This window comes from Schistocerca americana, chromosome 11 (genome assembly GCF_021461395.2).
Source record: "Schistocerca americana isolate TAMUIC-IGC-003095 chromosome 11, iqSchAmer2.1, whole genome shotgun sequence".
Classification (NCBI taxonomy): Eukaryota; Metazoa; Arthropoda; class Insecta; order Orthoptera; family Acrididae; genus Schistocerca; species Schistocerca americana.
In genome coordinates, this window is record NC_060129.1 from 122651775 (window position 1) to 122676706 (window position 24932).

Below are 24932 nucleotides of genomic sequence, written 5' to 3' on the forward strand. Positions count from 1 at the left end.
TTTTTAATTTTCAATCTTTTATTTAAAAATTAACAATCAGTAACTTTCTGAATTGCACCCATGATGGCATTCATGATAACATTCACTTTGCCTCTGCATTTAATTTTCTATTTTTAGTTGTTATCAGCTCAGCTGCAACATATTCGCCCAACTTGTCATCCTCATTGCTCCCATTCATTGCTGTTTGTTTGTCTCGCAGCATTGAAAATGTGCTGCTTACCAGGACATCTTTGGCCTGCTTCTTGGAATTGGCACAGTGCTCCACTTTGGATAATTCTGGTGAGCACTGAGGGGTAGATGGAGAACTGTTCTCAACTGCACACCCCACTGTAAATGTCTTGTGAGCACTAGAAAAAAAAGCAATTTATGAAATACTGCACTGTAAACATGATAAAATAATAACATTACAATTAAAATTGATTGTGCCAAATACAGTAGACTGTATAAAATTATTGGTGTAAATAACATGTATGAAACCTGAATGTTGGAACCACTGGCTTGCTGCAATAAATTTGTACAGTAATATGGAAAGGTCAGTGTTGAAACTCTTATTTTCTATAAATAAAAACACTAAAGAAGTCTGTGATGATATAAATGAACATTATGGTGAGGCAGTGAATTAAAAAAACAAAAATTCTGACACATGAGACGTTGTATCTACTCAACTGCAGTGGGTGGCAAAGCCTGTAACTTTTCTAATAAATTTAGCCACAGATGGAAGGTTATTCCCGACATGTTTCAGATAGAGTAAGGTGATCCCCATTTCCGAAGTGCAGCAAGAAAGATCCAGGAAATTACCGAACAACAACTATTACACCTGTCTCATCTAAAATAATAGAACGTGCAATTAAAAACAATAGTAAATTGTAAAGAAAAAATGCCATACTCTGATGCCCAGCACGGATTTAGCACAGGTAGATCCAGCAGTACAGCAACAGCTGAATTTATACTGTATTCAACTAAGGCACTAGATGGACAAAAGGAAGTTTGTGGTATGTTTCTAGACTTTTCAAAAGCCTTTGATTGTGTATGTATTTACATAAAAAGTCACCATGCTGCATTGTTAAACAGTAATATCCCTAACTATAACAAAATTAAAAGAAAAACATACTGAAGGAAATTGGGTCAACTTAACTGATGAAGAGCCTGTAAAAGCAAAATGCCTTCTATGCAACTGTTTGCCATACTACATAAAGTTAACAGAAAACATGTCCACTTTCAGATTAAAAAATAAACTAAAATGTCCCTTATTTAAAATTTTACATACAGCGTACCTTGAAGCAAACAATTAATGTAATGTTTCATATGTAACTTTGCAAATATGTAAAAAAAAACTGTCAGAAAACATAAAGTGATTTAAATCTTTGGTAATTATGTACGTATTTCAGAGGCTATTTTCGAAGATGTAAGCACATAGTTAAGTATTTTTTAAATTTCTAATGTCAAATATCACCATGACAGGACTTTAAAAAATGGCAATTTTGAGAGAAAATCGAAGCAGAAGATGACGCCATAGCAATCAGGAATAACAAGACAAGGGAACTGTTTCATGTAACTGGATTAAGTCCAAAAATTAAATAAATTTTGTGAATGCAACACAGTGAAAGACGTACGAAAGTAATAATGTTAAAAGAATGAAAAGAAGACCTCGATGTATTAGACTAAGAAGAGATGCAACGAGTGTAATTCTACTAAGAAGATACGTTGTGGGGAATGTCCAGCTCCCACACGCATCGCAGGAACGCAGATGCGAAGACAACATCAGACATCACCGGCACCAGTTGCTGCTAACCGGTGCTGATTCTACATCGGCACACCGATGCAGACACGAAAACCAGCAACCGATGCCACCGGCACCAGTTATTTTTCACCGGTGTCGATTCCACACCTGCTCATTGATGGAGCCTAAACTCTACACCGCAGAGCGAAAAATAATAATTGTTCGAGTACAAAGTCGAAGAAACTGCATTAGTGTAGTTACAATGCTTAGAGTTAATTCGTTAAATGATCACCTGATCAAAAACTAAGACAAATATGGATACACAGAGAATTGGAGAAACTTCAGAACCAGCCATAGCAATGAAAGTGAGTGAGGAGGTGCCAGACTGGTCTGAATTAGTGAATTAGATTAAAACTAAGTGATAAAATTGATGACCAAAGTGCAGATTCAGCAGCTTCAAGAAACAAACTGACGGCTCAAAATACTTCTTTAAGAAAGGAACTAAAAACTTTAAATGCTCGAAGTCTTAATTTAGACTCAGTAAATACTCAAATGATAAAATAGATGACCAGGGTGCTTCTTTGACAAATGAAATATGTGCAACTTCCAGTGAAAAACTTGGTGCACAGAGTGCTAATTTAAGTAGAGAAATAGACAGTGATGAACTCAATAAGTTCTAAATTGGATGCTCGAGGTGAGATTTTGAATAAAAACCTAGACTTAATAAAATCAATGGATTCTAAATTAAAGGATCAGTATGACATGACAAATATAGATTTGTTGAACATCAAAGTAGACACTCAAAGCAAAGAATCTAGTAACTGATGTGGAGACATGGTTGATTTGGAAACTGAATTTGATGCCAAACGTAATAATGTAGAATCGAAACCTATTGAAAACTTAGAATCTTTAAAAGACGTGTACAATAATGAATACAATAATTTAACACAAGGTTTAAGTACTTCAAAAGAGAGTCTAGATTAGTCTAAGGAATTAATTTCTATTATTGAATTGCAAATTACAGGTGTCAGTACACGAGTAAATAATGTACGATGGAATTTCAAAGAGAATGCATCCAGCTTTGTTATTACAAGTGTATGTAGCTTGGAGGAACCATTTAAGAAATAATAGATTGAGGAGTTGTCACGAGAGTAACATCTGGAAACATTTCAACTATTGCTTCTTCCGAAATTAATAATGCCAGCAAGGTTATAGCTGACTTGTGGAAAGGATTCAAATTTATCCAGGATAGAGTAGAAAATGGAATAACTTCACCTGATGTTGTGTTACCTAGTAAAGTGGTGATTGTTTTGCCGTGGGGAGACTTCCACACAAAATTCAGCGAGAATTACTGGTTTGCACTTGCTCCAGTGAGGTTAATATCAGATACATGGAATCCGGGCAGAGTCACATTTATCCCGCAGGGACGTTAACGTTCTGTGTTAACGGGCGGAGTGACAACTGTCGGATCCCGAGTTGTTTTCGGTGTTTCTTCCAGAATAGTTTTCCTGCACTGAATTCCCTTCAAATCTTACATGATTCTGTAGTCTATTACTGAATTACTAAACTATCCTGTAATTTTAGTGTTTAGAAAATTGGATATAAACATAATGTAAAGACTGGCATAAGAGAACCATGGAAGAAACAGTGACCTCTAGGCATGAAACGAACCGAGTAGAATATTATATTTATGAATAATGTAATATAATGTGACGGACAGAACAACTATTTTATCATAGTGTATAATTTTCTATTTTGCATAGAATATTTTACACCTTTTATGAGGTATGATATAGACGGGAGCGTTTGTATAGATTTTGAAAGGGGCTGGATAGTGTAGGTAAAAGCACGATTTACACTAACAGATATATCATGAATGACACAATGCTCACATCACACCTTTCAAACAACCCTCGCAAACAAGTGTGTGTGATTATTTGACACTGCTATTTCCACAGGGTTGCTAAGATTTTCTTCGGGGACCTTAAAGGTTACGGTGGTAATGTCTGTTCCATAGGAACCTCCTCCAGCTTGTCACTCAAGCACCGGCGAGGTAGGGGGTCCTGGGGAAGGGTTGTGGGAAGGGTTTCCTGTCTTTGGGGCTGTCTTCTTTCTCTTTTTCAATCTTAGCAACCAAATCTATTTTTTTTTCCTTTCTTACTTCTCATTTGAGGACGTGTCTATTTCTCCCTCTTTCCATATGCATCTACTTCCATCGCAGAAGTCCTTCCTGGTTTCCAATAACCTACAAATTACTTCAAATAAGTAGACCGAGAATCAGGCCACACACACACACACACACACACACACACACACACACACACACACACGAAGATACACAAGCAATGAAGATACTGACTAGAAACCTGTCAAAAGGTGAGAACCATCAAGTGATGGAGAGGGAAGGTTTGTGTACAGCAGGAAATATGCACACATTGTTGTTTATTGTGACGGTTCTACATCGCACGTATATATAGGAAAATATACAGGGTGGTGTATCTGAAGTTTCGGATGAGATTGTCCCAAAAACTATACATCAGGTAAAAATAGTGGGTAAGAAAAGTTCGTAAGCTCAAAGGGGGACATCAAATGATGCTACACGTGAGCTCCAACTCCCATCCCTTTGGGTGGGGTGGAGGACAACTTTCAAATCTTAAATGGGAACACCCATTTTTTATTGCAGATTCGGATTCTCCATAAAAGAGTAATCAAGTTTTGTCTGAAACATTTTTTAAACCATAGACAGATGGTGCTGAAATCAAGAAAGAAGTAAAATTGTGGAAGAACTCTGATTTATTTAGAATTATGCGAGAAAGACGCATCAAATCGATAAAAAATGTGCACCAGTTCTTTCGTTACGCCAAATTAAGCTGCTGTTGTACAAAATGTACTGTATCCTACTTTTAGTATTACCCAGGAACAATGACATGGACTTTGTAGAATGATGTTCCCATGGGGTGCTTCATTAGTGAGTCCCCTTGCCTCTCACAATTTGGGGTGCTTAAATAATGAAATTACCCACGAAGAAATTGTTCAAAATCATCCCCATTTGCTTCAATGCATGAAGTCAATCGTCTGCATAAGTTGTCCACAGTTTTGAGCAGCACATCCCATGTATGGCTGCACACACAATGCGTTGCTCCATATCGTTTTGCGTTGTGGGCTGTCTTTCATTAACAGTATTTTTTAAATAGCCTCACAAGGAAAAAATCAGGAGATGTTAGGTCTGGTGAATGTGGAGGCCACTGAATTGGCCCGCCGCATCCTATCCACCGACCGGGGTACCGACTACTCGTTTCAGAATCCAGTTGAACACAGGCGAGAATGTTAGGGTACGGGCGTAATTTTCATTGTAATCACGATGACGAGGTGGACGGTGCATGTATCCATTTCGAGCTCGTCGAGTGCAATTTAGAATAATATTTTCCCTTGGATGTCACCTGTTTGGGAAACGATACACATACAATTCTGCAGCTGCAGCGTAATTGTTATGGCATCCACCTAAAATTAACATCATATCAACAATCTCTGTAGGAGAATAGTGAGCCATGTTTCGCTAAAGAATAATTTACTTTCGTCAGTTGATGTTTACGGTTCACAATCTGAAAGTTAAGTGACGTCTGATCTTTATATTGAGCCGCAGTTCCCAGTTTGGCCACGCTAGCGCTACAGTCAGGTGAGTAATGAAACTGTGAAGAGTTCTGTAACGAAATTTTAATACCATTCTGCCTCCCTCCATCAAATACTGTGGTGGGTAGGATACATTTTGTAAAAAAAAAAAAAGCTTAATTTGGCGTAATGAAAGGATGGGTGGACATTTTGTATGTATTTCATGCATCCTCCTCGGATCATTCTAAATAAATCCAAGTTCTTCCCAATTTTAATTTTTCTCGATTTCAGTGCCATCTCTCAATGGTTTAGAAATGTTTCAGACATAACTTGATTACTTTTTTATGGAGAATCCGAATCTGCAATAAAAAATAGGTGTTTCCATTTAAAATTTAAAAGTTGCCCCATGCCCCACTGAAGGGGGAGGGGGCTGTGGATCACGTCTAGTATCATTTGATGTCCTGCTCTGAGCTTACGAACTTGTCTTATCCACTTTTTTTTACCAGATAATTTTACTCCATAATTTTGGAGATAATCTCATCTGAAACTTTCGATGGACCACCCTGGATATATACATATAACTACAAGGATTCCACATCAAGTAGATAGGGAGGCATGAGCAAGGAAAGAGCATAAACCTGAGAGGAATCGATTCTGGTAATTATTAAGGAATGTCGAGTCGGAATATATGTAGACGTAGTATCTGTTAAGGGTAAAGAAGTCTAAAGTAGAGGACAACTCCAGGGATGAAGTTAATTATCAAGAAGTGAGAGTGAAGTGTAAAATAGATTTTTATTTTTTTCCAGATTTTTAAGTACTTCACATGCTGGACACTCTAGAGGCAAGACGGGTTCATAAATTATGTGGTTGTTAAACCAACTTTATTTCAGATGTATTTTATCTAGTCTAATGCGAGACGAATCGGTTGACTTGTATACATTCGAATATTGATGTGAGAAATGGTGAATATGTTATTTGTGGAAGTTGAAATTACCAAGACTGAACTAAAAGTATTCATTGAGCACTAAATTATTTCCAAAGTAGAGAGAGAGAGAGAGAGAGAGAGAGAGAGAGAGAGAGAGAGAGAGAGAGTGTGTGTCTTATAAATTCCTGTTAACCAGCAGTATTCTTCAAAGAAGAAGGTTTTGGAGATCAACGGAGCCGGCAATCCATAGAAGAAGATCGGCTGTACACATCAATTAAGTCAATCTATGACAGATAGGTGTGAATTTTTACAGTCCAACTTCACATTGCTTTTGATTGTCTTAGGCATTAGAGTACGTTACAAACAAATAAATTGCTCAGCAGTTCCTATTAAAGATCATTGACATTACCTCTTCTGAAACTGATACACGAGCATCTCTGCAAACTACTACATACAGTGATGTATCAGATTTTTCAAAAAGTCTAGTGGATGCTTCTGCACAATAGACCACAAAAAATGCTCTCAGTCCACCGGTCTGCCGTACATGTATTTGGGGTATTTTAAGTTAATTTCATTTATTACTACCAGTGTGCTTGCATCAAAGTTTCCACTGCTGTGCATTTGACATGTGAATGTTTTCACTCACAGAAATGACATGGGGAGCACACACAAAGTGGAAGCATAGTATTTGAAAGCACTAGCACATATCGCACAAATCAACAATTTCTGCACTAAGTGGACGTGTCCAAACCCTGTGAAGTATATTTTTACTATCGGAAATTAACCGTTGATATCAATGTAGATTCCTACAACAGGATAACCTATCTTACATAATGCAGAAAATGTGCAATGACAGTGACAAAAATTAGTACTCACGATGGAGATTGGGATATTTTTCAGCAGTTTTCTAGGCACTATGTGTATATCTATCAAAAGTAAAATTATAGGCACATTAACTTGTATAAACCCAGAATGAATCATTTGTAGATCTGTAGATTGCCTTATTGTGGTACAAAATATGCTAGGTCATAGCGACACCTTTTGTTGCTGTATTCTTCAATCATCACTTGAAAGCTCTTTTTATTCCATTTCATTGCTACAATAAGAAGCTATCATTAGATATAGAGATTTCTTTCAATGGGGATACAAAAAAGATATTTCATTTGTTTCGTTAATGTATTTACAAGCTACTTCTTAGTGGAAAAAATACCCAGGATACTATGTGGAATCGACGAATCGATCCGTGTGTTTTGTCTGCTGCGGAAAACTATAACTAGTAGACAGCCCGCTCGCAAGGCTGCGTTCTGTGCACGCGGAGTCACGGCCTCTACTGCACACACACGGACACACGACAGAATAGAACAGATGCCACCTGTGTGGTTTTTTGTTATGGTTTTAGGGCGCAAAACTGCTACAGTCATTAGCACCCGGTCTGTGACTTAGGAAAAGCTAAAAAAAACGAAACTGGAAACCAGTAGCAATGGGAGCAAAACTCAAAAAAGTGTGGAAACCAAAAAACAGAAGGAAAGCTTAAAAAACCACTATAGAAGGGGGGTTGTTTGTCCCCAAAAGGAGCTTCAAATGACTGATGTCATCTCACTGGCACTAATGAACTCGAGAACACGATCGGCTGATGGCGTGTCATCTGCTAAAATGGAAGATATATCAGGCGACAGCTGTAGACGGGCGCGTAACGGAGTAAAATAGGGGCACTCAAGTAAAAGGTGTCTCACCGTCCACAGTTGAGAGCAGTGGGGACAGAGTGGGGGAGAATCGCCGTTTAAAAGATGTCGATGGCTAAAAAGACAGAGCCCTATCCGGAGTCTAGTTAAAATTACCTCCTCCCGACGCCGAGTTCGGGAGGAAGAGGTCCAAGCACAGGGAAGAGCTTCCACGTCCCGCAATTTATTACTGGGAAGTGTCGACCAATGTGCGTGCCATAAAAGAGCAACATGACGACATAAAACATTCCATAGATCGGCGAAGGAATCATGCGAATTGCTAGCCGAAGAAGAGAGACTGCAGCCCTGGCCACTATATCGGCCGCCTTATTTCCACAGATACCAACAAGTCTTGGGATCCATAGGAATGCCACAGAGGTCCTGAATCTGGTGGACCAGAGGGTGGGCAGGGTACAGAGCTTGGAGACTGAGGAGAGAGCTGAGAGAGTCTGAGCAGATAACATTCTGTACCCGCTGATGGCAATAGATGTACTGGACAGCATGGAGAACAGCGTAAAGCTCCGCAGTATAAACTGAACACTGGTCGGGAAGCCAAAATCGATTTGGGGTGTCGCCAACAATATAGGCGCTCCCAATACCAAGTGCCACCTGTGTTAACAGAACTGCTCCTACTTCAACCTGGCAGATGAACAGTCTGCTAAAATGATAGAACCATAGCTTTGCCTGTTTTGCTGCTAGATGGCAGGTCAACCACACTTCACTTTTACACCTACGGTGTGTCTTGTTATACAGATTTAAGAACCTGGATTTTGCTGACTACATTTTTCTGTTGACAGAAACACAACACAGCTTTCAACTAATAGTTACCGAGCTGGGTGGAGCAGCCATTTCTTTAGGACTGTAAAGAAATAGTGATGAAACAAAAACAATATGCATAAGTGGAAATGTACCTATTCAACTTATACTGCAACAGAAGGTACAGCAAGGTGTTAACCAATTCCCATATCTCAGCAGCTTTATCCGTAAATAATGGGAAAGCCATATGCACATAAACAGATGGCACTATCATTGCACACGCAAGGTATACAATGGCAGTACAACAGGGAGCTGTCATGTGCACTCAGTTGATTCACGTAAAAAGATTTCCAACACGACTATCATCACACGGCAGGAATTAACGGACTGTGGATGCGAAATGCTAGTCTGAGATGGACACGTGAAACATTCCCTTTTGGAAATTATCTGACAATTCAATTTTCCGAGATCCACAGTGTCAAGAATACCGAATTTCACGCATTACCTCTCACTACAGACAACGCAGTGGCTGATGGCCTCCATTTAACGACCGAGAGCAGTGGTGCTGTGTGGAGTTGCCAGTGCTAAGAAACAAGCAACACTGTGTCAAATAATCACAGAAATCAGTGGGACTTCGACAAACCCACCTGTTAGGAAAGTGCAGTGAAATCTGGTTGGGTTGTTTTTGGGGAAGGAGACCAGACAGCAAGGTCATCAGTCTCATCGGATTAGGGAAAGACGGGGAAGGAAGTCGGCCGCGCCCTTTGAAAGGAACCATCCCGGCATTTGCCTGGAGCGATTTAGGGAAATCACGGAAAACCTAAATCAGGATGGCCGGATGCGGGATTGAATGGTCGTCCTCCCGGATACGAGTCCAGTGTTTAACCACTGCACCACCTCGCTCGGTCCTGAAATCTGGTATTAACTGCTACAGCAACAGACAAACGATGCGAGTGCCTTTGCTAACAGCACAACATCGTCTGCAGCACCTCTCCTGAGCTAGTGACTAACGGTCGGATCCTAGGTGGCTGGAAAATTGTGTACTGGTGAGATGAACCCCAATTTCAGATGGTAGGAGCTGACGGCAGGGTTCAAGTGCGGTTTTACTTCAATACTTGGAGACCACCTGCAGCCATTCCTGGACTTCATTTTCCCAAACAACGATGGAGTGACAATTCGCCATGTGAATGGGTCACAACTGTTTGTGATTGGTTTGAAGAACATTCTGAACAATTCAAGTGAATGATTTGATTACCAAGATTACCCAACATGAATCTCATTGAACATTCACGTGACAGTTCTCCACAAAATCCCACACTAACACAAAGCCCTGCACTGGCAATACTTTCATGAACACTGACAGCTATAGAGGCAGCTTGGCTCATTACTACTGTGGGATGCTGCTAACGATTTTTCAAGTCCGTGCCACGTCAAATTGCTGCACTATGTTGGGCAAAATCAGGCTCGAGAAGATATTACGAAGAATTCTGTGACTTGTCACTTCAGTGTAGTGGAGATGTAGATGTAGATGCAGGCATCACTAGCTGAATTGGGAAGGGCTTCTGCAGTCTTCCACGCAATCTGATCCACACAGGAATTAAGACTCTAGAAGTACTCATACTAAGCTCCAGGTGCACTCCTGTCTCTCGTCCTAGTGACGGCCAGGCACTGGTGCGGAACCTAGGAAATGTCAACAAAATTGACACACGATTTAAGTGTTTCTCACTGATGACACTCGGGGTAAATTTTTGGTATTAGCTATAGTGACCAAGTTTCAAATGGTTGTCTGCACAGCCCAAACAATACCATTGCTGAAAGAAGAATGACACTTGTGGGCCACGTTCTATGCCTGAAGGACGGAAGAATCCCCAAAGTGTCAGTGGTGTGGAAACTAACAGATGGATGCAGAAACAGGGAAAACTTTGTATCCCCTGGAAACTTCCCAATTTGGGAAGAAGCTGAAAAGCTGGCAGTTGATCAAGTTTGCTGCAGGAAACCTGTTGCCCAAAATGCTGCTGAGCACCTGTAAAGTAAACACATATTTGAAGTTGTTTTATACGTGGCAGTCTGATTTATTAAAGCAGGGGTTGTGAACCTTTTTTACCTACCATCCACTTTTGCATCACTGCAATGTTTTCCTAGCTGCGGGAATTTCCCGCAACGTGCTGCATAAAATGTGTGGGAGACTGCGCTCCCCACTCGCACAATGCGAACATAGCAGACCATTTGCCTATCGTCCGGCAAAACAGTGCCACTGTGGGACACGCTTGCACGCCTCAGGAAGGGTATGTCTCGCACACTGCAGCAATTTGCTTGAGGGCGCTTGTAGTGGGAAAGTCAACTGAGCAGCTGGAGAATACCACATGACAGCTGCAATATTTTTTTCACATGTACAGGCAGTAAGACTACGTAATAATTCTGATCTAATTATTCACCTGAAATGTCAGCTGACTGATTCTCTGTCTCAAACAATGAGCAACTTATCAAATTCGTGTCCAAACGGCATATTTTGTGGAACACAGCTGACACTGGCATGAGAAACTAAATGCAAAAATGAGTTAATTTGGGGAGAAATCTGAAGAAAACTGAATGAAACATGTAAGAAGAAATGTCTTTGATTATGTCCAATATAAAACATCAGTAAGTTCACGTGTACTGAGCTTTAACCACCATTATAATGAGTTGGATGTTGTTACTGTGATTAGTACCGTGAATGACTTAAAATTCAGCCCACCGAAGTAATCAGTGAATCTGTTGCTCACGGTGAATCCCTTAGCTTTGACATAACTGTCAACCAGGGCATTGATTTCCGGTACGTTTGAGTGATAAGGCAGAGGGAACTGGTACTCTTCTCCATCGCCTCGCAACTGTTTTGTTACTAAAATGTTATTTGATCCTTCACAACACATGGAGATTTGTGAGACTGCTTTGCACTTTCTGAATAATCTTCCCAATAACACACAGTCTCCTTCCCTTTAGACTGCACGCTCCACTGCACCTTTTGCCTTCGCTGTCCCCACTACCTATTGTTGCGCCGCAGTCCACTGTGCCTTTAATACCAAAATGTTCATTACAGCACACTTTAACTCGCATGGCGTCTATGAACTACAAAATACTACTCTCATCTAAAGAAAACTGTAGCACCGACAAACTTCCAAAAAACTATTAAAATGTTTTCAAACCTTTCTGAAAATTTTTCTTTCTTTGATCTCCCACAAAAAAATGTAGAGTGAAAAAGTTTGTCAAATAATACATTTCAGATGCTGGTTTGCTAGAAATTCCAAGTCACACATTTTAATTTATTACTTCACTGTTACTAACTATTGGCCAGAAAGTTTTCACCCATTAACATATGATACTGAAGCCAGTTATAAAATTGTGTTGTACAACACCTAGTTTGGGAGGTATGGCGTGATATATATTAATTATTCAAAAACAGTCTTAATCGCATTTATTATTATTATTATACAGCCAACCGGTTTCAACCCGTCGTAGGGGTCATTATCATCTGGACGTTTACACTGTGAAATTATAGATATTTGTCAGAAAGACTCCATTATACTACAGCTAAAATTACGTAAATTTAAAGTATGTTACCCATTGGTCGACTGTTGGCGGTGTCACTCCTGTCTACATAACAGCAGGAAACTATGCGAGACTCACCCTTCGTATGGGCTTAAATAGCATGCTGGTATCATGTGAATAGACAGCAACACCCCCCAGTGGCGATCAACGGTATTTAATACAGTTTATTATATGTAATTACTAGTCACCTTGGTTTAACGTAAATTTAAGTTACAGTAAATAACAGAAGGCGAAACCATTTCATTTAAAAAGAGTTACAATTATAGTGTTAATTATGAAATAACAACAAATGTTCCGTAGTCAACTCGTAAAAGTATATTACATCATGTGCCATAAGCAATTTGTGGCACACAAAAACTGGTGTCGTCTTGTATTACAATATATCTATTTGTACATTTACATAGAAAACATTTGAGTCAATTTACTAAAACAGCTAATATGGAAGGACTACAGAGCCCTCTACTCCCTGTGGAGAGGACGCCGTTGCCACAGGCTATAAAGCGTATATCAGGCACCCTCTAGTCCGTGTAGCGAGGATGCCGTCGTCATGGTAGCAGCTTGTGTGTTCGTATGGTGGTGTTGATGTGGGATTAATAATACTAATTGCTGCTTCATCTCTACAAACATGCTGTCCAAAAATCGTGAAAAATATTGATTAGCATGAAAAGTAGCACCAAATTTTCATTGTGTTAATGAAAGACGTAAGAAGGTAGTTCTCATATCACTGTCATGTACAGTTGCTGAATTATAAAATACACAACTTTCAACTTTTTATGTTTGTACATGCACTGCCCCACACCTACAAAAACATTTCACAAAGTGTCCTGCGGCCCACTTCGGACAGCAAAAGACAAGCGCATTCCACAGGCGATAAATTTTCCTACATCTAGGAAAATGCAGCTTTAGTATTAAAATTTTTTGACCATCCACCATTCCACGGTAATGATGATTTCTAAAGTGGGGAAGTAACTCAACGTTATAAAATTGATAAAGTAGAGTTGCATCAAGTGAAAGTATAGAATAATACTTACTAACCCAATATTTTTTTCAAATTTCTGTGAAACCCTAATGTAAATATTTTAACCTCCACCTGTCTACTGCCTGCTATGAAGGTTCGGACGCCCACTAGTGGGTGCTAGGGACCAAGTTGACCATCAGTGCTGATTAATAATGTTTTCTCACAATCAGTGTGAAGTGCCGTGTATGTAACAGAAACCCCTGACACACAGAAAACATGCATGAAGGTATACCTAGTTAAAACTTGTTGATTGGTTGCCATTTACTGTCCACCCACTGGCTGCGTATAACTCAACACAGAGAAATGATGTCAACATATTAGTTTCACAAAACAAGTGAAATGCACGGATGTTACTTTGCAAGTTTTAGCTGAGGATATGAGCACTATGCAAACAGGCTGGCCCACAAGCAGCCTGAAAATGGCTCAGCAGTGAGTATTTCATCAGCAATATCTAAATTCTTTGATATTACCTGCACGACATAATGAAAACACTACTCTCACTCACATAAAAATTAATGGTTTTCTTTTTTTTTACAATTTACATATGGGAAAATTAACTATACTACAAAGTGTCACACTTGTTGTGGGGGATGTGGGAAAGACCACAAATTCTGGCACAGGAGGCAAGAAATTATACATCAAAATAACAAGCTTTCTATGAACAATGGAGCCCACTACAAATACAAGCTGTTTTAGCAGAAGTTCATAAGAAAAAAAGATTTTTTTTTCGAAATAACTTCTTGGACATAGCACATGCTGATGCTTTTTACATTGTTACTGAAAAAGACAGCCCACTGTTGATTAACCAACAACTGAAAGGATACCTGAAGTTCACCCATGGAACTGAGCAACAGTTATTTCAGAATAGCAGGATCTAGAGTGTACTGAATAATGAAATTCAACAGTTAAGTAAGTTATGTATTTTCACACAAATAAAATTTACATGATCAGATAACTAAATTTTGTTTCCTCATTCACACAAATCAATGCGTACACCCTTAATAGGACGGATAATGCCTAGTTGGAATTCCATTTCTCTCCACGTACTATTCAAGATCTCCATGTTGACATGTTCAAGTGGATTGCAAATGTGTGCCTTCAATTCCTGTAGGTCTCTAGCCCTGGTTCAATATACCGCATCCTTCACAAAACCCCAGGAAAAAATTAGTGGTGTAAGGTCAGGGGATCATGGTGCACTTGAAGTTGGACCATCTCGTCCAATCCACCTACCTGGAAACCTCTTACATAGAAATTAAAGTACATTTAGGGGCCAGTGAAGTGGTGCCCTGTCTTACTGGAATATGACACCAGGCTGCAGGTGTTCCAATTGTGGCACAGTAAACTCTTGTAGCATGTCCATGTTAACACCACTGTTGATGGCAGTGATGGGAAAGAATGAATCAGTGATGCAACTGGGGATTAGTCTATATCTAACATTGACCTTACAACTGTCTCTTTCCATTTCATGTCTAACATGAGGATGTGGCAAATCCTACATAAAAACGTTATGAGAATTCAGTTTGCTGGATACATGAAATGTTGCAATATCGAAGGAAGAAATCTTTTCCAAAAATTCAATGGTTGCATTATTCCTGCATAAAATACCCACTCCAAATTGTTCGCACCTAGGTTTGTCCATAGGCTTTAATGCCTGAAGCAGCTGCATGTAGGGATAGAGCCATTACCTCTTATGCAAGACATTGTGCAATATCGATCTTCTCATTTCCAACTCTCTGGCTGCAGTACATACAGATTTTATAGAACTCCTTGCAAATGCCTGCCATACACTGTCCACACTGGCATCTGAAACTGATGGGTGAGCAGCCCCTTTTTATGGAGAACACTACCTGTTTCCATAAATGATGTATTCCAAGTCCGAAAGGATCATTGCACTTCGGTATCTGATATCATCTGTATATACCAGGCCACACACATTGAGCTTTATCCACTGGTATCCACATTTTAGCAGGTTTTCAGGTTCCATTTCGCATCAAAATTGTATGACCTGGAAGGTAAAATAAATTTTATGAGTAATCTTATCATTTGCTAGAAACCATTCGTTAATATCTTGTATAGTTTCGAAGTTACTAAAGTCGTAAGTTGTGAAGATATACATGTACACTGCAAAACAAAAACATTAAAAATTGTTATTCATCCAGTGCTGTTACTTTCAGGCATTAGGATACAACACACTATTTCATGAAAGTAATAATCACTCTTAACAACTTTCATTATGATACTGTAATTCAACTAAGGTACAGAAGTAAGTAAAGAAACAGCTCACAGGCCACTATCTACCCTTTGTTCCATCTGCAAAATTCTGGAGGTTAAAGATCAAAAGTTATTGGGCTGAGTATTTTTTACAATGTAAACAGAGCATACACTTACTTCGAGAAAAATTGGAATTGAAGTAGGTTACCAATTGACGATATCGACAAGTGAAGAAAGTAAAGACAAGGATGAATGTGAACCTTTTCCAGTTCTTAAAATATCAAAAGCTACAGCAACACTGGACAAAGTTAAGCATTGAGTGTTGAGATATGAACATGTTGAAGTTGTGATAAATGTTTTAAATAAAATGGACATTACACCATAAAAATTAGTACAAAATAAGAACTAACTACTGGTATGTTTCTCAAACTTTTGAAAATGTTACTACACACTGAATCTTATTGTCCTTGGTGTGTCAAAATGAATATCAGGCTTTTTCGGTTTTGTATTATTTATTACATTCAACTTAGAATTATCAAAGGCAATACAAACAATTTTGTTTGTATACATGTGCACATGCGTATGCAACCAAAGAATGTGTTAAATGAGTGAGACAGTGTTTTACGCACAATGTGAAGAAATCAGTCTGGAAGGCAAGTTGCAAATTAATAATTATATTGACATCTACGTATCTATGTGGTGACTTAAGGAGACAACTATGTCCTTATTGAAACTTCCTGGCAGCGTAAAACTATGTGCCCGACCGAGACCCGAACTCGGGACCTTCGCCTTTCGCGGGCAAGTGCTCTACCATCTGAGCTACCAAAGCACGACTCACGCCCAGTCCTCACAGTTTTACTTCTGCCAGTATCTCGTCTCCTACCTTCCAAACTTTACAGAAGCTCTCCTGCGAACCTTGCAGAACTAGCAGGTAGGAGACGAGATACTGGCAGAAGTAAAGCTTTGAGGACCGGGCGTGAGTCGTGCTTCGATAGCTCAGATGATAGAGCACTTGCCCGCGAAAGGCAAAGGTCCCGAGTTCGAGTCTCGGTCGGGGACACAGTTTTAATCTGCCAGGAAGTTTCATATCAGCGCACACTCCGCTGCAGAGTGAAAATCTCATTCTACGTCCTTATTGTTTGCGGTTTACAAGCTCTAAAACATACAGCTACGGTTTACATAGCAACTTTGCAGACAAAATGTAGCAGCATGCCAAACATTTTCTGGACCGCGTCCTCTTCAGCGATTAGTTGACATTTCATATAAGTGGAAATGTGAACACACACACACACACACACACACACACACAATGTGCACATCTGGGGTTTAGCAAGTAGTGGCATCTTCTGTGTGAGTGGTCCAATGCTGTTGCTCGCGCAGCTGCACGAAGTCTGACGACTTCTTTCCAGATTCATTACTTATATAGGCAAAGCTATTGCCTCCTTGAGCCCCCGGTTCTCGATGTACACTTAGCTGTTCTCGGCTAATGCTGTGAATCCGAAATTTTCTAAGTCTGAAAAGTGGATATCCTGGACACGTCCTGTAGTTACACTAGCAGCATGCATTTGTTGGTGCGTCTCATTTGGCTTGTCACATTTGTTAACAAAGAGCGATAAGCGGTTGCGTAACGAACAAGGTGATCACTCACAGAGAGTATCTCGCATGTGGCTGATGCAATATTGTAATTAATAATTTTTTTTTGTAAGGACTAGGAAAGATTTATTTCATTTCTGTAATAACGGGTGAGATCACCTACAAGTTTAATTGCTCTTACAATGGTCAGCACCTTTAACCCACACTGACACAGATTCCTATTCATTTAGTTTACTATGATTCCTGGTCCTCAGAACGAACGGCATTGACGGCAGGTAATATGATTTACCCATGTCTTTATTGTAGACCTCTGTGATGTGAAAAGTCCGATAAGCGTTGACGTCCCGGCTGTTAAAACTTTCTAGCCCTGGAATTTTGTCGACTTTTGGCCCACAGACGAGGGCCACAGTTTATCAGCCGTTACCTTGCTTCATTGGTCTGCAAGGTGATTAATGCTTGACTGTCAGAAGTGTGGGAATAAAATAAAATCTGCAACTACGAGGGTAATACCAAGAAAAAAGGTCTCCTATTTTTGAAGTACACAGCGCTGTTATTTCTACAGCGGTTTACATCAGTTTACAGCTTTAACATTTAACTATTTTTCAACATAATTACCCGTATTATACCAGCTTGCCGCCATGCTGTTCAGAGGTGAATCACTTTCTGGCCAACTGTTCTTTTAACCCAGGGAACAGGTGACAGTCACTGGGCGCCAGTTCAGGGCTATAGGGTGGGTGGGTGATTATGTTCCACTGGAACTGTTGCAGGAGAGCAACAGTTTGCCGAGTGATGTGTGGGCGAACGTTGTCACGGAGAATGTGTACACCCTTGTTCATCATTCCTCTTCTCCTGTTCTGAATTGCCCGCTTGAGTTTTTCCAGTCCCACAGTACCTGTCAGCGTTAACTGTGGTGCCAGTGGGTGTAAAGTCGACAAACGGTACCCCTTTCAGATCCCAAAAAACGGTTGTCATGACTTTACCGGCAGACTGTGTGTGTTTGAATTTCCGCAGCTTTGGTGAAGAAGGATGCGGCCACTGGTGTGATTGTTGCTTGGTCTCAGGTGTAAAGTTGTATGCTCAGATTTCGTCACCCGTGAGAATTGAGTCCAGAAAGTTGGCCTGTTTGGGTGCAAGGCGGTGAAGATCTGCACGGGAAGCATCAACCCTTTGCCGCATGTGGTCCTTGGTCAGCATCTTGCACACACCTTCCGGAAGTTCAATGTTTCCGTTAAAATTCTACGAACATTTTTGACATCCATGCACGACTCACCATACACTTCCGTCAATTGGCGATGGATTTCAATTGGCGCAGTCCCCTTTGCATTCAAAAAACCGATTAACTTCACGCAATTCGCACTTGCCGGTAACATCCAACAGGAGCTACATTCTCAACGGCTGCCTCAGCGTGACGTGTGCATGTTTACACACAACACGTGAAGCACTCTCAATAACAGTGTGACCAACTGCCACACAAAGAGAGTTCTGTACTTATAACAAAAATAGGAGACCTTACTTTTGGGATTACACTCGTAATAACATATTTTAGCCTTCCGTAATTATGTGAATGTATTTTAATTCACTTGATAACTCCCGGCCGCAGAAATCCATTTTGTTTTGAAACAAACACGGGTCACAGGAGACTACCCACCTCCCCAATACAACTCGTTTGTCAGCCTCAGATCTACAATATTTCTGAACGGGGCAATACTAGATAGTGGCACTGCCCCTCCCTCCAGCATTTGAGGTAGGACGCCAAAAATTTTAAAAATCGACTTTTCAAATAAATAAAATATGTTCACCTTGTAGCGCACATCTTTCTGAAGAGTCTAATACACAAAACATATGTCTTCAAGGAAATCTAAGATATTATTTGGTCTTAAGTGTGCGAAAGTGCAGCGTCATGCCTCTTCACATGGTATTCTTCAACTGCATGTCACTGTATTTCACTCTGTGGAATTCAAACGTGTAATATTTTGTGATGGGTGCCATCAAACTATATTCAGGACAGTTGAAATTAAAATGTCGTATAGTTGGCCGGTTTGACATCCTGCCCCCCCCCCCCCCCCCCTCAAAAATAACTCTCAGTTAATACTGGATGGAATTATTTGTAACCTGGAGAACAAGAACTCCTAAGAAACTCTTTGTTGCCTATTAATAAATTTAAATATATGATCCACAAAACCAGTAAAGACAAGAAACAAGCAAGACAGTAGTACGTATTTCTTCAATCCTGAAGCCCTAGCATTTTTTTCTCTAATCTTGCTACAGCTTTACATGGCGTGCTTTCCTTTCTGCAAAAGAATCTATTACCTCATCAAAGTCCGTCAAATATTTTGAACAGGAAAACTCAATGTTGTCCTTTAACACTGGAATAGCTGTTAATACAAGTAGTACCTAAGACTGGTGTGGTTTCTCAGTCTGTTTACATGTATTTTGTCACTGTCTGCTAGATAAAACTAAATAGGCCTGCCTAATATTTCAGCAATTGGAACACACACCAAATAAATGAGACTGTTATGTTACAAATGGTCATTTTTATAACTCGACAGAATATAATTCAAGAAGTACCAATATTTAATGACAAGCAAAAAGTTGTATGTTAGGAAATAGTTTCACATTTCATTCATACTCTCTGGCTTCTGAAGTATGAGATCGAAAAGTAGTAGTACAAAATTTTTATATAAATTTGGGATCGTCGTATTCTTCCACAATTTGTGTGATGTCCCTGTTTTCTTCTTCTTCCTCGTTCTAACAAACAATCTTGTCATCACTAATTCAGTAACTATTCCTGCCAGTGTCAAAACTACTTCTCCGCTTAACCTGGCCACAATCACCAGTTTAGTTACACCGCTTTTTATTCTCCAGTTAGGAGTTATTACGTGTTCGTACAACACGTTTTCCGCGCTACTCCCAGAATAGGACTTTAGCGGCTGCTTGCTGGGGATTGCACAACTGGCCCTTACTGGCGGTCTGGCCACAAATTTTCTGTCAAAATCTCATTTTCTTGGATAGACCGAGAAGATAATACATAATCTTTGTTACCTGTTAGTCATTTCTTTCCACTCTGAGAGTCTGAATCTATGGATTTCGCTAGTAATTATAATAATGCTGATGATTTGCAAACCCAGTCAACCACATATACAGCGATTGGCATTCACCCGTTTGGCTTTATTCTGCTTAGCTCATATAGCCCTGTACCCTTTTGTCTGCAGGAAAATTTATTTCTAGGTGGGACTGGGATTCCTATGGCAGAAATATCATGTACATTATGCACACATTCAAAAATCAACTTATGATCCATTTAGAAACCAACTTAGAATTTGTTCAAAAATGTTCAAAAACCAACAGGGATGAGGTTCAATATCATACGAATAAGCGATAGACCAATGTGTGCTAGGTGCTAGGCGCTTTGTGAAACAGGGTCTTTTTCCTCAAGAATAGGAATTTGGTGTACTGAGCTTTAACCACTTTTTATAATGAGTTGGATGTTGTTACTTGGGAGATGGCACTCTTGTGCACCGTCTAGCAACTGTTTCGTTACTAAAATGTTATATGCTCCTTCACAACACAAGAATTGTGACTGCTTTGCACTTTCTGAATACAATAATACACGAAGTCCTTCCTTTTAGACTGCACGCTCCACTGCACCTTTTGCCTTCGCTGCCCCCACTACCTACTGTTGCGCCGCAGTCCACTGTGCCTTTAATACCAAAATGTTCCTTGCAGCACACTTGAACTCGCATGGCATCAATGAACCAAAAAATATGACTCATCTACCGAAAACTATAGCACCCACACACTTCCAACAAACTGTTAAAATGTTTTCAAATCTTTCCGAAAGTTTTTCTTGCTCTGATCTCCCACAAAAAAATGTAAAGTGAAAAAGTTTGTCAAATAATACATTTCATATGCTGGTTTGCTAAAAATTTCAAGTAACACAGTTTAATTTATTACTTCACTGTTACTAACTCTATTGGCCAGTAAGTTTCCACCCGTTAACATGTGATACTGAAGCCAGTTATGAAATTGTGTTGTACAACACCTAGTTTGGGAGGTATGGCACGATAAACATTGATTAGCGTGAAAAATAGCACAAAATTTTCATTGGGTTAATGAAAGATGTAAGAAGATAGTTCTCCTATCACTATCATGTCCAGTTGTCGAATTATAAAAAACACAACTTTCAATTTCTGATGTTTGTACATGCACTGCCCCCACACGTAGAAAAACACAGTGTCCTGCGGCCCACTTCGGACAGCAAAAGACAAGCGCATTCCACAGGCAATAAATTTTTCCACATATAGGAAAATGTAGCTTTCGTATTAAAATTTTCTAACTATCCACCATTCCACAGTAATGACTATTTATAAAGTGGGAACGTAACTTCACGTTATAAAATATATAAAGCAGAGTTGCATCAAGTTAAAGCATAAAATAATAATTACTAACCAAATATTTTTTTCAAAGTTTTGTGAAACCCTAATATAAATATTTTAGGGTCCAACTGTCTACTGGCTGCTATGGAGGTGGAGGCGCCCACTAGTGGATGCTAGGGACCAAGTTGACTATCAGTGCTGATTAATAATGTTTTCTCACAAGCAGTGTCAAGTGCTGTATATGTAACAGGAACTCCTGTAAGCAGAAAAAGGAGAAAGTGAAACATATGGTAGCTGCACAAAGGCATACCTAGTTACAAGCTGTTCATTGGTTACCATTTACTGTCCTCCCACTGGCTACCTAAAACTCAACACAGAGAAAGGATGTAAACATATTACTTTCACAAAACAAGCGAAGTCCATGGATGTTACTTTGCAAGTTTTAGCTGAGGATATGAGCACTATGCAAACAGGCTGGTCCACAAGTAACTGAAAATGGCTCAGCAGTTAGTATTTCATCAGCAATGTCTAAATTCTTTGATATTACTTGCATGAAATAATGAAAAAACTACTGTCACTCAACCAAAAATTAAAGGTTTTCTTTTTTTTTTACAACTTACAGATGAGAAAATTAACTATGCTACAAAGTGTCACACTAGATGTGGGGGATGTGACTATTTACTACGAGAAAGACCACAAATTCTGGCACAGGAACCGAGAAATTATGTATCAGAATTACAAGCTTTCTATGAACAATGGAGGCCACTACAAACACAAGCTCGTTCAGCAGAAGTTCATAAGAAAACACAGTTCCTTTTCCTTCACAATAACTTCTTGGACATAGCACACACTGATGCTTTTTACATTGCTACTGAGAAAGATAGCCCACTGTTGATTTACCAACAACTGAAAGGATACCTGAAGTTCACCCATGGAACTGAGCAACAGTTATTTGAGAATAGCAGGATCTAGAGTGAGCTGAATAATGAAATTCAACAATTCAGTCAGTGATCTATTTTCATACAAATAAAATTTACGCGATCAGATAACTAAATTTTCCTCATTCACACAAATCAACGTGTACACCGTTAATATGATGGATAATGCCTAGTCGGAATTCCATTTCTCTCCACGTACGATTCAAGGTCTCCATGGTGACATGTTCAAATGGACTGCAAATGTAAGCCTTCAATTCCTGTAGGTCTCTAGCCCTGGTACGGTATACCGCGTCCTTCACGAAACCCCAGGAAAAAATTAGTGGTGTAAGGTCAGGGGATTGTGGCAAACATCAAGTTGGACCATCTCGTCCAATCCACCTATCCGGAAACTTTTTATATAGAAACTGAAATACATTTAGGGGCCAGTGGAGTGGTGCCCCTGTCTTACTGGAATATGACACCAGGCCGCAGGTGTTCCAATTGTGGCACAGTAAACTCTTGCAGCATGTCCACGTTAACACCACTGTTGATGGCAGACATGAAAAAGAATCAATCAGTGAGGCAACTGGGGATCAGTCTGCACCAAACATTGACTTAACGACTGTCTCTTTCCATTTCATGTGTAACACGAGGATGCTGCAAATCCTACATATGAATGTTATAACAATTCAGTTTGCTGGATACACGAAATGTTGCCATATCAGAGAAAGGAATCTTTTCCAAAAAGTCAATGCTTGCATCAATCTTGCATAGAATATCCACTGCAAATTGTTCGCACCAAGGTTTGTCCATAGGGTTAAATGCCTGAAGCAGCTGCATGTAGGGATAGAGCCATTACCTCTTATGCAAGACATTGTGCCATGTCGATCTTCTCATTTCCAACTCCCTGGCTGCAGTACATACAGATTTTATAGAACTCCTTGCAAACGCCTGCCGTACCCTGTCCACAATGGCATCTGAAACTCATGGTGACCAGCCCTGTTTTTTATGGAGAACACTACCTGTTTCCATAAATGATGTATCCCAAGTCTGAAAGGTTCGTTGCATTTGGGTATCAGGTATCGTCTGTATCTAATGGGCCCCACACACTGAGGTTTCTCCAGAGACGTCCACATTTTATCATGTTTACAGGTTCACTTTTGCATCAAAATTGTATGACCTGGAAGGTAAAAGAAATTTTATGAGTTATCATACACTAGAAACCATTTGTTAATATCTCGTATAGGTTCAAAGTTACTAAAGTCTTAAGTTGTGAAGATATACATGTATAGTGCAAAATAAAAAAAAACTAAAAATTGCTATTCATCCAAAGCTGTTACTTTTAGGCATTAGGATACAACACACTATTTGATGAAAGTAATAATCAAACTTACCAACTTGCACTATGATAATGTAATTCAACAAAGGCACAGAATTAAGTAAAGAAACAGCTCGGAGGCCACTATCTACCCTTGGTTCCATCTGCAAAATTCTGGAGGTTAAAGATCAAAAGTTATTCAGCTGAGTATTTTTTACAATGTAAACAGAGCACGGACTTACTTCGAGAAAAATTGGAATCGTAGGAGGTCTTCAATTGACGATATCGATAAGTGAAGAAAGTAAAGACAAGGATGAATCTGAACCTTTGCCAGTTTGTATCAAAAGCTACAGCAACACTGGACGAAGTGTCTACCATCATCAGTTATTTTGCTCCTCAAATAGCAGAACTCCTTTATTACTTTAACTGTCTCATTCCCCAATCTAATTCCCTGAGCATCACCCGACTTAGTTCTACTACATTCCATTATCCTTGTTTGCTTTTGTTGATGTTCATCTTACATCCTCCTTTCAAGACACTGTCCATTCCGTTCAACTGCTCTTCCAAGTCCTTTGCTGTCTCTGACAGAATTACAATGTCATCGGCGAACCTCAACGTTTTTATTTCTTCTCCATGGATTTTAATACCTACTCCAAATTTTTCTTTTGTTTCCCTTACTGCTTGCTCAATATACAGATTGAATAACATCAGGGAGAGAAGTCTACAAATGCTAGAAACGTAGGTTTGCTTTTCCTTAATCTAGCTTCTAAAATAAGTCGTAGGGTCAGTATTGCCTCACATGTTCCAACATTTCTGCAGAATCCAAACTGATCTACACCGAGGTCGGCTTCTACCATTTTCCCATTCGTCTGTAAAGAATTCGCGTTAGTACTTTGCAGCTGTGACTTATTAAACTGATAGTTCGGTAATTTTCGCATCTGTCAACACCTGCTTTCTTTGGGATTCGAATTATTATATTCTTCTTGAAGTCTGAAGGTATTTCGCCTGTCTCTTACATCTTGCTCACCAGATGGTAGAGTTTTGTCAGGACTGGCTTTCCCAAGGCCATCAGTAGTTCTAATGGAATGTTGTCTACTCCCGGGGCCTTGTTTCGAGTCAGGTCTTTCAGTGCTCTGTCAAACTCTTCACGCAGCATCATATCTCCCATTTGATCTTCATCTAC

General features: G+C 39.6%; 1 protein-coding gene across 7 annotated transcripts; it reads right to left on the reverse strand.

The window, feature by feature from the left end:
* LOC124554012 lies at positions 1-24224 on the reverse strand. Of its 7 annotated transcripts, XR_006968203.1 has the most exons (6): positions 23992-24224; positions 23826-23913; positions 23454-23611; positions 21588-21770; positions 15182-15339; positions 1-347 (listed from the first exon to the last, which is right to left on the reverse strand). XR_006968203.1 is itself a non-coding variant. In XM_047128034.1 (3 exons), exons 2-3 carry the CDS (start codon positions 15316-15318, stop codon positions 83-85), a joined length of 402 nt encoding a protein of 133 aa, XP_046983990.1. In that variant the 5' UTR covers positions 15319-15339; positions 23454-23642; the 3' UTR covers positions 1-82. The 7 variants fall into 7 exon arrangements, 3 of the variants coding, with proteins under 3 accessions (XP_046983990.1, XP_046983991.1, XP_046983992.1); XR_006968202.1 differs by having other exon boundaries at positions 23826-24224; XR_006968201.1 differs by having other exon boundaries at positions 23454-24224.
* Between the last annotated feature and the right edge of the window lie 708 nt (positions 24225-24932).